Source organism: Pyrus communis, chromosome 7 (genome assembly GCF_041283825.1).
Source record: "Pyrus communis isolate YQ-2024b chromosome 7, ASM4128382v1, whole genome shotgun sequence".
In the NCBI taxonomy this organism is placed as follows: domain Eukaryota; kingdom Viridiplantae; phylum Streptophyta; class Magnoliopsida; order Rosales; family Rosaceae; genus Pyrus; species Pyrus communis.
In genome coordinates this window covers 29,198,266-29,211,893 of record NC_142571.1, presented here as the reverse complement: position 1 = coordinate 29,211,893, position 13,628 = coordinate 29,198,266, and the positions used below count along the sequence as shown (strand labels likewise).

The following is a 13,628-nucleotide window of genomic DNA, read 5'->3' as shown; positions in this document are numbered from 1 at the left end:
CTTTAAATTGTGGGTCAATATGGTTCTTGTTGAAATAATAATATAAGAACCCTAATGGTAGTCGGTGAAGCCCTCTATCAAGGAATGTCATGTGGTCCCCTTCATTCAAGGGATCTTGTATAGCCTTACAAAAGCTTAAATTCAGGAGTTGCACGTGTAGTGCTTTAACTCATTCCCCCTTTTATATTCACTTAAAGCTTGTGTAGATTTCTGATCAATCAAAATACAAAAAAAATCTTTTATACCATTCTTGATATGGTATCATAGAGCTAGGGAAATCCAAGCAGACCCTAGTTTCTTCCCGTTACATTTTTTTTCTCTGCATTTTTTTTCTTCTGTATCGTTGTTTTTTCATGGCTGGCGAACAGAGTTCGGATGGAAATAAGTCAGACATTTCCAGTCTTTTTTTCATTCACCATTCCGACCATCCGGCGATGGTTCTCGTCTCCAAGCTTTTCAACTAAGACAATTACTCCACTTGGTGTCGTTCTGTGAAGCTTTCTCTGAGTGCTAAGAACAAGCTGGGTTTTGTGGATGGCACACTAAAGGCTCCTGATGAAAGCAAGAAACCAGATGACTTTGCTTCCTGGAAACGGTGCAATGACATGATCGTTTCTTAGATCTTGAATTCAGTTGACCAGACTATCCATGATAGCATTGTCTACTACACCACACCCCAAGCGATTTGGCAGGATCTTGAAGATCGTTTCAGCCAAGGTAATGCACCTAGAATTGATCAAATTCAACGAGAAATAGCTTCTATTTCTCATGACCAATTATCTGTTGCTGCTTATTATACCAAACTGAAGAGTTTGTCGGATGAACTTGCATCCTACAATGATCATAAGTCTTGCACCTGTGGTGCTTTAAAGAAGCAAGGTGATCAAATGAAGAGAACCAAATTAATGCAATTCCTCATGGGTCTCAACAAGTCTTATGGTGCTACACGTGGCAACATCTTGATGATGAGTCTATTGCCCTCTGTGCGTTCAGTGTATTCCATGATTGTCTAGCAAGAAAAACAGCGTGATGTGAACGATTCACGTGAAGCTGCAGAGGTATCAGCAATGGTGGTTTGTCAATGGTAGAAGTCGTAAACTGGCAGCCAAATTGGTAGCAGCGCATTTTCCCGTAAATAACTCCACTGCACTTTTTGTGACACCACCCACCATACCATTAACACATGCCACAAACTGCACGGATATCCTCCCAAACATCGTCTTCATCATAGCAACAAAGGTGGTGGGCGTGGAAACAACGGCGGTAAACGCAACAAATGCCATGGAATTTCTGCCAACAATACCACAAATGGGGCTTCTCTGCAAGAACTGCATTCTGATGTACCTGGTCTCTCTGACATTCAATTACAGCAGATACTATCCATCATGAACAACAATGAGACAACACAGAATGCTCCTAAAGCCAATGTCGCTGCCAATGCCACTGAAAACTCATCAGGTTTGTTAAAACCTCTGAAGCGTCTTCGTCGATGGATAATCGACAGTGGTGCGATGGACCATATTACATCTTCACCAAATTCACTCACTCGTTGTACCAAGAGTGTCACCTTACCACCTGTTCAAATGCCTAGTGGGCAGGAGGCTCCTATCACATCCATTGGGAATTTATCTTTAAATTCTTCAATTCATTTGGAAGATGTAATATATGTGCCAACTTTCAAAGTTGACTTAATGTCTGTAAGCAAGGTCACTAGCGCCATAGCTTGTTCAATAACATTTTTCCCTTACTGGTGCATTTGGCAGGATTTGGCTACGAAGAAAACGATTGGTCTGGGTAAACAGCATGGAAGACTGTATCACTTGGTGGCGCTCACTTTAGAAAGGCCAACATCTTTTGTCAAACCTTCATGCAACCTTGTCACCTCCTCCACTGAATTATGGCATCGACGTTTGGGTCACATATCACCATCTCGATTAGAATTTATGGCAAAAAATATTTTGCATATCCCTTTTAAGTTGAATGCTGCTTGCGACATATGTCTATTGGCCAAGCAACATCGTCTTCCTTTTGGCATTAGTTCAATTACTACTAAGAAACCTTTTGATCTCATCCATTGTGACATTTGGGGTCCTTATAAGATAAGTTCTCTTTCTGGAGCCAATTACTTTTTAACAGTGGTAGATGATTGTTCTAGGTTTACATGGGTCTTCCTCATGCATCATAAAAGTGAAACACAAAGCCTACTCAAAAGTTTTTTTTCCTTTGTGCAAACACAATTCCAAACATAAGTACGAACAATTCGAACCGATAATGGTGGGGAGTTCCTTTCTTTACGTCCTTTTTTTAAGGATATTGGGGTTGTTTTTCAACATTCATGCGTCTATACGCCTCAACAAAATGGGGTTGTAGAACGCAAGCACCGTCACCTTTTTGAAATGGCACGTGTTTTGCGTTTTCAAGCTCATCTTCCATTACCTTTTTGGCGGGATTGTGTGTTAACTGCTGGACATCGTATAAATAGATTCCCAACCCCTCTTCTCCATTACAAAACACCTTATGAACTACTTCATGGTAAACCTCCCACTTTTTCTTATATACGTGTGTTTGGATGTCTTGCCTATGCGACCAATGTACATGTTTCTCATAAGTTTGATGCACGAGCTAGGCGTTGTGCATTTCTTGGTTATCCTTTCGGGCAAAAGGCTTACAAACTTTATGATTTAACAACAAAACAAATTTTTACGAACCGGGACGTCATTTTTCATGAAAATACCTACCCTTTTCAGACCTTGCCATCTTCTCCCACGGTAGAACCTACTACAAACCTGCATCCTTACCCTATTGTCGACCTCATTCCTTCTCCATCCATCCTTTCTCCATCAATTCTAGAAACGTCTAGTCCACCATGTCTCCATGCCTCATCCCATCCTACCCTTTCAGACACTTATCCACCCACTTCACCCAATACAACCACCTCTGACATATCTCCACCCAATCCCATAAATCCTCATTTTTCCACTGATGACAGTATAGCTCCACCAGACTCTACTGGGCGACCCCAACGTCATCACACTACCCCTGCTTACCTCGGTGATTATGTATGCTCACAAATGACGTTGCCCACACCCAAACCATCGTCGTCTTCATCGTCAAGTATTTGTAAAGGTACACGGTATCCATTGAGTAATTTCTTATCTTATCACCGTTACTCACCCGATCATTTTGCTTACATTGCTTATGTTACTGATGATGAGGAGCCTAGCACATATACAAGGGCCGCTTCTAGTCCTCACTGGCAGGCCGCAATGCATTCTGAATTACAAGCATTGGTAGAAAATCACACTTGGACTCTTACTTTTCTTCCTCCCGGAAAATCTCCTATTAGTTGCAGATGGGTTTATAAGATCAAACGACGTTCTGATGGAACCATTGAGCGTTACAAAGCACGTTTGGTAGCCAAGGGCTACACTCAAATGGAAGACATTGACTACCATGATTCTTTTTCACCCACATCTAAAATGACTAATGTTCGATGTTTATTAGTTCTTGCTTCTGCTCAAAATTGGTTCATTCACCAACTGGACGTTAATAACGCATTTCTGCATAGCGATCTTCATGAGGAAATCTATATGTCACCCCTTCCTGGTTTTTTGCGACAAAGGGAGAGTTTAGTGTGTCACCTCAACAAGTCGTTATATGGTTTAAAGCAAGCTTCTCGTCAATGGTTTGCTAAGTTCTCCACTGCTATTCAAACTACTGGTTTTGTACAATCCAAAGCTGATTACTCTCTTTTTACTCATAAAAAAGGAAAGTCATTCACGGCCCTTTTGATTTATATGGACGACATCGTCATTACTGGAAATAATATGGCTGCCATATCCTCTCTTAAAAGGTTTCTACACAGTCGCTTTCGAATCAAAGATCTCGGAAACTTGAAGTATTTTTTGGGGATTGAAGTGTCACGTTCACACAAAGGTTTTTCCCTCTCACAACGGAAATACGCTTTGGAGATTTTGAAGGATGTTGGCCTCTTGGGGGCACGGCCAGTGGACTTCCCAATGGAACAAAATTTGAAGCTTTCAGACAAAGGAGAACTGCTTAAAGATCCATCTTAGTATAGAAGAATTGTTGGGCATTTGATCTACTTGACTATCACCTATCCTGACATTACTTATTATGTGCATTTGTTGAGCCGTTTTATGCATGAACCACATAAGCCACATATGGAGGCAGCACTTCGTGTTCTAAGGTATATCAAAGGCACACCAGGCCAGGGCCTTTTCTTTTCCTCACATCACAATTTAGCTCTGACAGCTTATTGTGACTCGGACTAGGCATATTGCCTAATCACTCGAAGGTCTACAATAGGTTATTGCATATTCTTAGGATCTTCTTTGATTTCTTGGAGATCAAAAAGACAAAAGACAGTTTCCTTATCTTCAGCTGAAGCTGAATATAGAGCTATGACGGGTGCTTGTTGTGAATTATCTTGGCTTCGACATCTTCTCAAAGACCTGAGCTTATCACATCCAGGTGCCGCGACACTGCATTATGATAACCAAGCAGCTTTACACATAGCTGCTAACCCCGTCTTCCATGATAAGACTAGACATATAGAGATTGATTGTCACTTCATCAGAGACAAAGTGCAAGATGGTTCCGTTGTTACAAAATATGTCTCTTCCTCACACCAACTAGCATATTTGTTCACAAAGGCGTTGGGAAAGGATGCATTCTCAACCATGTTTCGCAAGTTAGGAGTTCTTGACATACACTCTCCAACTTAAGGGGGAGTGTTGAAATAATAATATAAGAACCCTAATGGTAGTCGGTGAGGCCCTCTATCAAGGAATGTCATGTAGTCCCCTTAATTCAAGGGATCTTGTATAGCCTTACAAAAGCTTAAATTCAGGAGTTGCACGTGCAGTGCTTTAACTCTTTCCCCCTTTTATATTTACTTAAAGCTTGCGTAGATTTCTGATCAATCAAAATACAAAAAAATCTTTTACACCATTCTTGATAGTTCTTGCCCATTTCAATTGTCCTTTTCGATGCAAAATTTCAAAACGAAATAATCCATGAAAATAAGGAAAACTAATGAAAATAACTTGAAAACTTTGAGTTTTAACAATAATGGCAAAATAAACGGTAAAATGAATAGTACCATGATTGACTTTTTAGTGTAAAAATATGGTTTTTCGTTAAAGTGAACAGTACCTGAAGTTTTTCGTTAAAATTCCCATGAAAATATCCAATCCGTTATTTTGGTGAAAGACTCGGAGGGATAAGGAGCATGCGTGCGGAAATTTGGAATGAGTCCAACTTGTTCCACCAACTGCACGCAGGTAGGCATTGCCACCCTTGGACCACGGTTGGAGGTGAGTGAGAGTTTGAACACTATTTATTAAATTCTGGAAAATAATCAATTTCCGTAATTGAATGTATCTCAATGTAGCCCTAGTTTCCAGAATCAAGTAGCTTTCAATGCAACATTCGAACAAAATTCCAATCCACGAGAATTCCAATCCGTTTTCTTGGTGGAGGACTCATGGAGGAATGAGAAGTATGCGTGCGTTGATATTAGAGCGCGTCCACCAACTACCGCAAGTAGTGAATGTTGTAGGATTATTCCAATCCATCGCCACCCTTGGAACTACCAATTCATTTTGAGGAAAACTAATAAAAAGAGTTTGAAAACTTTGAGTTTTAACGATAAGGACAAAATAAAGGGTAAAATGAATAGTACCAGGTTTGACTTTTTAGTGTAAAAATGTAATTTTTCGTTAAAGTGAATAGTACCGCAGGCTTTTCGTTAAAACTCCCTTCATTTTGTTTGTCCCTTTTCCAATCCAATCGTTACCAAACACCAATGACATTTTTTGAGGAGGGGAGGATGCGAACTAGGAAATTCGAGCACAATAGTAAATGTTCTTAATCAACTGAACTACAAGACCCTTACATGGAATGACAATTAAACACTCCCGTTGGGGCTGTGGATAATTATTCACTCCTTAATTCAATCTTTTCCATTTCATTCGATCCTTCCATCTATGATCTGTCCCCGCTGACAATGGTGTGTTTCAAGGTTGGCGAAGGAGGTGAGGAAGGGAAAGAGACGGTGCCTGCGTCGATGAGGGGCCTGGTAATGGCATGCAGTCCGACACAGACGGAGGCAATGTATGGGGCTTTGTCATCGTCTCAGTAGGGCAGTATGTGGATGCTTTGCAACTTAGGGAAGGATGGCGAGTTAGCATCAGCTTGCCTGGCTCTTCTGCCCACCAAGTGGCCAATTGGTGGTGATGGGTAAAGGAAATTGCGACATACATGATATCCGAAAAACCAATGAGGAGACTAATTGAAGCCTACGGCAAGAGGTATAGAAACACTAAAAATTTGATAAGAAAAGCCAAACAATTCGGTAACTGATGACAATTAACAAATCATGCTTCCAATATTACATCAAATCAATTTGTCATAATCAAATTGGACACTACATGATGCCACTGAACACATCGAGTCCGCACGGATGAAAATGTACGCTCATATCTCATTGTAATACTCTTAGAATCAAGTTGCAGAAAATATCCACGACATGGTACATTTCAATGACCTACATCTGAATGAACGCAAATGTCCATCGGCTTCGGTCCAAGGTAAGAGTAAATGTCGGCAGAAAGAATGCTAACTGAATGCTTCCTTGAGCTTCTATGAAATGCTCCTGACGTACTGGTCAAGAGTCGTGTTGAATAGCTCACACCTACAAGGAAAACTTACTCTGGAATTCAAAAACCTTTTTCCGATTGTGTGAAAACCGTACAAAGTATACAACGAGTCAGGTACATACGAAGTATCTAAGATGCCTAAGCCACCAAAAATAAATACTAATTCAATATGCCTACACAAGGAATAGACAGACATGTTTCATACATCAAGACACATTTCGACATGCCTACTAAGAACGACTACTTCAAAGATCAGATTTGTTATAATGCAACACAACATATAAGGACACATTTTCTTCATCATTACTTGACCAACCCAACGGGATGCATCGGCGTGATAAGAAAACAAGGAAAGAGTTTGATATATGTTAATGCGGCAGGGATTGCTATCTACCAAACTTCTCACTGTGATTAATTATACGAATAACTATTTGTGACCTATCACATGAAACTTCTTGGTGTGAAGATTATCATTCACCACATTATAACGACGAGAACAGAGTCAGTTACCTGATTGGAGTTCCGGGAGTGTAAAGCGGGTTCTTCACAACGTACTCCACATACAAGTTGTAAATGTACTTCAACGACTCCCTCAAGTCACTAGTTCTAGGATGAGTAACCAATATGATCTGCACACCCAAAACAGTAAGCAGAGCACGCCAATTATAAAGTTAAGTTTTTTTCCATCACATTAACAGTGGATTAAGAATAATCATACAAAACTTGGTATAAACAACGAACACGCATCAAAATTGCCAAGCCAAGCACAAATTCAAGATCAAGAATCTAAATTGCTAATTGGGTACATCTAGTATAATCAAATAGCCAACAGAATCAGCAAATCCTTTCATTCCAATCAAAATTCAAACCCTTTTTTTTTCTTCTCAATATCTAGATCTGAAAGGCAATGAAAAATGGAGAAAATTGAAGAAACAAACCTTAATGCCGGAAGGGGACTCCATGAAAGTGAGCTTGTAGGTGTTGGTGCGGAAGCTATGGAAGGAGCAGCCTTGCCCGGGCAGCTGAGGGACGCCGAGGTTGGACTTGTCCTGCGTGGTGGGGTCCATCTTGGCGGTGAGCGACTTGAGGGAGAAGAGGAGACCGAACATTAGCTTGTGATCCTGCTGCTGGTTCAGGGTGTGAAGCGGCCGATTCCACTCGCGGTAGAGCAGGCACACGCCGTTGCGGTTAAAGACGTACATCATGTGCCCGTTGTTTCCCGACGCCGTCGACGCCGGCAGCGACGGGCTTATCTCCGTTCCTCCGAAGAATTGCATTTCTCCGTGCTATTCCTGCTTCTAAGTATTTCAAAGTCTGAAATCGGAATCCGATCGGACTGATTGATCTTATTTTCCGAACTCGCCGTCGCACTCGCAGACCAAAGAAACAGAAAATGATCAGGACGATGGTGATACTACATAACCTGCAGGTAGAAGGAACGCGGCGTTTTATGCATAGGAATTTAACTAATTTTTACTTTAAAAAAAAAAAAAAAAACGGTATTTCTTATTATTTTATGTTAACAAGATGATTCTATTTTTTTTTTTTTTTTTTTTTAAAGAATCGATATTATTTACATTAAGGTTTGAAGGTGGATTAAGTCTCACAATGAATTAACAATAATATAGTTCAGAATCAAACTTAAATCTCTCACTTACGAATGAAAAGAAATATCGCTAATCCGTACTCCATAATACTAAGTGGCAACAAGTTGGTGGATTTTATCAAAAGAAAATGTGTACAGATACGTCCGAAAATTAGATGCATCCGAACTTAACCAAGTATAACAATGTACTCTCCACTCTCACTCAGCACCAGGTTAAAGTTGTAACCGGTTCTATTTGCTCATATCGTCTTAGATGAATAGTACAATTTATACGGTCAAGTTAATTATAACAGTGTACTCCGATCTCACTCAGCACCAAGTCAAAACTGAAGCCGGTTCGATTGCGCATACCGTCTTAGATGAACAATATGATTGATACCTGGTTATCCGTGCCGCGGACTGGCAGGACAGGAGTGCAAGAAGTTAAAGCAGAACTCGGCATCAACGACGCAAGAACAAAGCAATTAGGTATTAAACACTTACAATTTGTCCAGATGGGATCGGTTTTGAGCGTACAAGGCACAAGAAAAACACAAAAGAAAATACACCAATGCGAGTTAATTTCACAGGAGAAAGAGACTAAGAGAGTCATCATCCAAACAGCCAGAGTAGTGCCAAAGACTAACTGCAAAACTATTGTCTGTCCAACCAACAAAATCACACTCCCAAATAGGTTACAAGCACAAAGAAAAAGCATATCACTCAGTTCCAACTAGTACTAGAGTGCAGCAACAGTCTAGAACTCCCATTTCTTCATCTCCATGCCGTCCGGAGCACTTCCCTCAACCTTTTTGTTTCCCACTTCTTTCCAGTTTGTCGAAAGCACTGTCCCGTTCGACTCCACCTGTACAGTACAAACACAAGGATGCAATATGCAAGTCAATATAACGTAGACTGGTTTTACTCCCTAAACCGTGGTGGTTCCACTCGAATCTTTCATGGTGACCGGAATTATGAATTCTACTGGCTATCAAAATACTAGATACGGAAAAAGTCTTACAAAAGATTTTCTCATGGCCCTTCTTGTGTCCTCATCAGCATCCTTGTATATGTCTTGGAAAAATTTGTTCAAAGCTGCATCACCATCAAGCTTCTCTTCTTTTTCCTGGAGTCACAACGCACCGGAGTAAGTGGTCATGCAGTGAAACATACAAGAGTAATGTCAAACCAATTGGGTTACGAGCAAACCTCCTTCTTCACTTGGGCCTCCAGCTTATCCCAGTCGACCCTTTTTGGTTTCGAGGATGGGTAGGATGGCCTTGGCGCTAAAACAACTGCAGGCAGTAAACACATTTTAGCAGCAAATTTCTAATCTAGTTTTAGAATCAGAGGGTTGCAAACATATTAACATACCTGGGCCACTGACCCTTTGTGGAACAGGGCTGTCCTTGCTGAATTCAAGAGATGTCCAGTTTAATGGTTCAATTTTAGCCAAGCGAATTTCAACTTTGGTGGACAGAACGTCAAATCTACACTTTTCAGGTATTATCTGTTCGCAAACAACCAAACCGCACAGTTATTCGAAAATGTAAGCCTTCTGTCATGCTCTCATACATATATAAAATCAACCAATAGCTCAAAAGAATACCAACTGCTCAGGCCAGATTAAATTCAAAGCATACGATACTGCCAATTATTTTAAAAATATAAATAGGAAAATGGAAAGGGCCATCATCTATTTCTCTCATCTTCTGTATATATCCTTGTTGCAAACAAAAAAAAAAAAATCTCACCAACATAGAATAGGTGCACTACCTTCGCAAATAAACGAGGCTGAAAATGAAACGTATCTTCACCAGCAACATCAATACTAACACTTAGCTGGAAACAACCAATAAAAGTGATTCGTCAGTCATAAAACTTGTATAAATATCCACAGAACTTTTTTACTATGTAGGTTCTCGACAACTATAAAATCAATATTCACAAATAATAAAAAGAAGCATTGGATCAATGAGAACCATACTATTTGTTCACCAAAGTCAACATTAACATCTTTGGCTGGTATGCCCTTGGCGAATATGGTCACAACCACTTCTTCTGGCTTCTGGTAGAATTCATGCCTGCATAAAAAAATTTCCACCAAATCATGCATCTCAGTGACTAAGGAATAAGGATACATAAAGCAAATAAGAGGGTATTACCCAAGCATGCATAGATAGCACGGAGCTTCAACATACACTGTACAAAAAGGTAAAAAAAAATAACAAGAACTGCAAATAGAATGTTTTGGTGATGCTCCTTAAAAATATCAAGACTAAAACACTTGCTGCAACAGAAATTAAATTGATCTCGACTAACCTGTATTTTGGTTTGACAGTTGCTACGGTCACCTGATTGGAAGGTTGACTCACAGGCTGAACATCTTCTGCAGGTATAACATTCTCTGTAATGTTTTTCTCCAACGAAGATGTTGGTAGAACACCAGTTTCCTCTGATTGGAAGGAAACAGCATAAATCAGACCAAAAAAGAAAGCTAAATATCTAACTGTGTGAAAAGGCCCGTCATTTCCATGAATCACTACAAAGGTGCAACTTGAAACAAGCAACCATCGCACCTGCAATTTTCTCATCACACTCTTTTATCAATTCAGCGAATCTTGTCTCATGCGGGGCCAGAGAAGCACCAATTTCCAGGGTTGCCTTTGCAGTCTCATATTCCTCGAGCTTGATGCAGGCAATTCTGTAACCAACAACAGCAAAGAATAAAAATTGTAAAACTAGCGATGACATTGGCAATCACATGTAGAAAGTGCAGAACATAACTGATACCAAATCAAAACCCACACGTAGTACACAACGAGTTTCACAAATGGACTCCACGATACCCCGCCATGAGCCCTCCAAGATTTTGGCCAAAAACAAAAACAAAAGTTTTGAAACACTCAAATTAGCATTAAAAGCCTTTCCCTTTCGCAAAGGACGAAAGATCCACAACAAATACCAATGATCAGCATGACCTTTATTAATTTTCGAGTTGATAGTTACAAGCTTAGACAAAATTGAACACCCTATTAGATTACAGTCCGAAAATATCAAATACAAGTTGCAATCTTTATTGTATTCCATACAAATAGGTGATAAAAAAACAACAAACAGAATTACGAGTTTTCGGTGTTGGTGCATTCGAACTCACCCTTTGCGCAAATACGCTTTGTACAGTGATGGATCGAACTCAATTGCCTTGTTCGCATCCGCAACAGCCCCTGAACAAACAAAAAAAAAAGCACAACAGATAAAAGAGAATTAGAAGACCCAATTGACCATTTTCTTGAACTTATTTCAATTTTCACAGGCTTTCTTGGGAACCAAACAAGAAACAAAGAAAAGGGTTGGCGCGAAATCGCAAGAGGAAAAAGGGGTACCAGTGAGATTGCTGGATTTGATGTTGGCCTGCGCGCGGTCGGAGTGGAGCTCGGCGCTCTGAGGGTTGAGAGCGATGGCCTGGGTGTAGAGGTCAACGGCCAACTCGAAGTGGTCGTCGATGAACGCCTCCTTGGCACTCTTTTCGAGATCGGAAGCCATTGGCGGAGCAACCGTCTGGACTGAGGGAAATGGAAGAGTCTAGAAAAAAAGTAGGGAGACAATATGATTGACTTGGGGTGGCAAATATGAGAGAGTAAGCTGATAAATATCGTATACTTAAAATTATATTCGCTTAACTTAAGGCTAATATTATATGCTTTTATTGTTTATAATTAGATAATTAATCATTTATTAATGTACTTATTTTTTTTTAGTGATACGTTATTTGCAAATATAGTCTAAAAAATTTATTTAACTAGCATTACTCATTCGCTTAATCCGATGGGGAGAGAGAATAGCGTTGGTGGGGCTTTTGGGCTTCGTCCCTTGCTAGTTGTGAGTATCATCATCATAACTATAGTGTATGCTCACTATGCACTTAAATATTTGTCATGTGTTATCTCACTTAACTCGAGTTAATTTTCACATCAAATGTTATCTTTTCAATTTTGAAAAAAAATTAACTAGGGTTAAGTGAAAGAACATGTGTCAAATGATTAATTGTATGATGAGCATACAACATAGTTTATGGTGGTAAAAAAAAATGCTCCTTTTGTAATTACCAAAAATATATATATGGGTAAAGTGTCGATTTAGTCCCTAAACTATCATGTCAGTGAAAATTAGTTTCCTGAATTATTTTTTCGGTAAAATAACTCTCCAAATTCATTAAAAATTACTATTTTCATCCTACTATTATATTCAAAGCTATTTTTCTTCAACTTATATTACTTGACACATTTTAGAGTGTAATATCATTTTTTTCTCACCTATTAGCCCTTAACATTTCATATAGGTTGCGAATCTAACGTCTAAAGCTTCAAAGTTAACTCCATACACTATTTCTTTATAGAAAATTACAATCTACCCTCCAATGTATATCACATGCAAGTAACATGACTTAAATTGACGGAAAATTGAATATAGTAGCTTCGAATCTAATATTAGGGATGTAATTGGTATATTTTTATAATTCAATGACTGATTTTTCTGGAAAAAAAAAAAAGTTTAGGGACCTAATTTTCACTCGTGTAATAATTTAGGAACTAAATTGACGGTTCATCCTATCAAAAATAATAATTATAGAAGATAACAAAATCTATTTGTTGAGAAGGGATTCGAACTTGAGTTAGCTCCATTTTGTTTTAGTTAATTTTGCTAAATTTAAGTATGCAAGAAAATCTATATTCAAATTAGTATGAAATTCTCTATATTTTAATCTCATCTGACCTCACAAAGTATTTCTAGTAAGATGGACATGTCAAAACTTCCTCGCTACATTGATGACTTTGTAATTAGAAAATAGCACTAAATGAAACTCACAACCAAAATGCTCTTTATATAAAACTTACAATTATCAGCGTATTTTACCGATTCATTTAAAAAATTATTACTAATCACACAGTAATCATAAATGATTGAGGGAATCATGCTATAGACCTATCTAATTCTAAATCATCACTTTTAGTCTTGACATGCTTAGCTAAACTATGATTGGATGATATTCGTAGGTATTTTTATATTTCTTGCTTTTGGTAGGAAAGTAAATTTCCAAGAACAACCAAGCAAGGAAGGCAAGTTTACAAACTTTTCTTGGCTTCTTCCATGTTTCTATGTACTTTTATTTATTCCCAGCATATAAATATTATCAATGTGATGTTATATGTAACGCAATGCAAAAAGGAATATAATTTTTTTAGATATTAGTTTTCGTGCGAGCTTCCATATTCACATACCAGAAACCCAACTATTGAGAAAGGAAGCTTCCATTTGTACATGACTATATAAATAATGTTATATGTCTACCAACGACA

The 13,628-nt window shown here is 38.9% G+C and overlaps 2 protein-coding genes across 3 annotated transcripts; both read right to left on the bottom strand.

Moving 5' to 3' along the window:
* Window positions 1–6,375: 6,375 nt before the first annotated feature.
* On the bottom strand, window positions 6,376–8,106 carry LOC137735100 (uncharacterized). 2 transcript variants are annotated; one of them, XM_088696985.1, is made up of 3 exons: window positions 7,622–8,106; window positions 7,194–7,312; window positions 6,376–6,751 (listed from the first exon to the last, which is right to left on the bottom strand). In XM_088696985.1, exons 1-3 carry the CDS (start codon window positions 7,958–7,960, stop codon window positions 6,667–6,669), a joined length of 543 nt encoding a protein of 180 aa, XP_088553111.1. In that variant the 5' UTR covers window positions 7,961–8,106; the 3' UTR covers window positions 6,376–6,666. The 2 variants fall into 2 exon arrangements, with proteins under 2 accessions (XP_088553111.1, XP_068330578.1); XM_068474477.2 differs by having other exon boundaries at window positions 6,376–6,718.
* A 647-nt stretch (window positions 8,107–8,753) lies between these two features.
* LOC137733665 (protein SGT1 homolog) lies at window positions 8,754–11,944 on the bottom strand. Its single transcript, XM_068472813.2, has 10 exons — window positions 11,655–11,944; window positions 11,426–11,495; window positions 10,848–10,972; window positions 10,591–10,723; window positions 10,256–10,352; window positions 10,045–10,110; window positions 9,643–9,778; window positions 9,478–9,563; window positions 9,290–9,394; window positions 8,754–9,133 (listed from the first exon to the last, which is right to left on the bottom strand). The coding sequence occupies exons 1-10, from the start codon at window positions 11,812–11,814 to the stop codon at window positions 9,026–9,028; spliced, it is 1,086 nt and encodes a 361-aa protein (XP_068328914.1). The 5' UTR covers window positions 11,815–11,944; the 3' UTR covers window positions 8,754–9,025.
* Window positions 11,945–13,628: the final 1,684 nt, after the last annotated feature.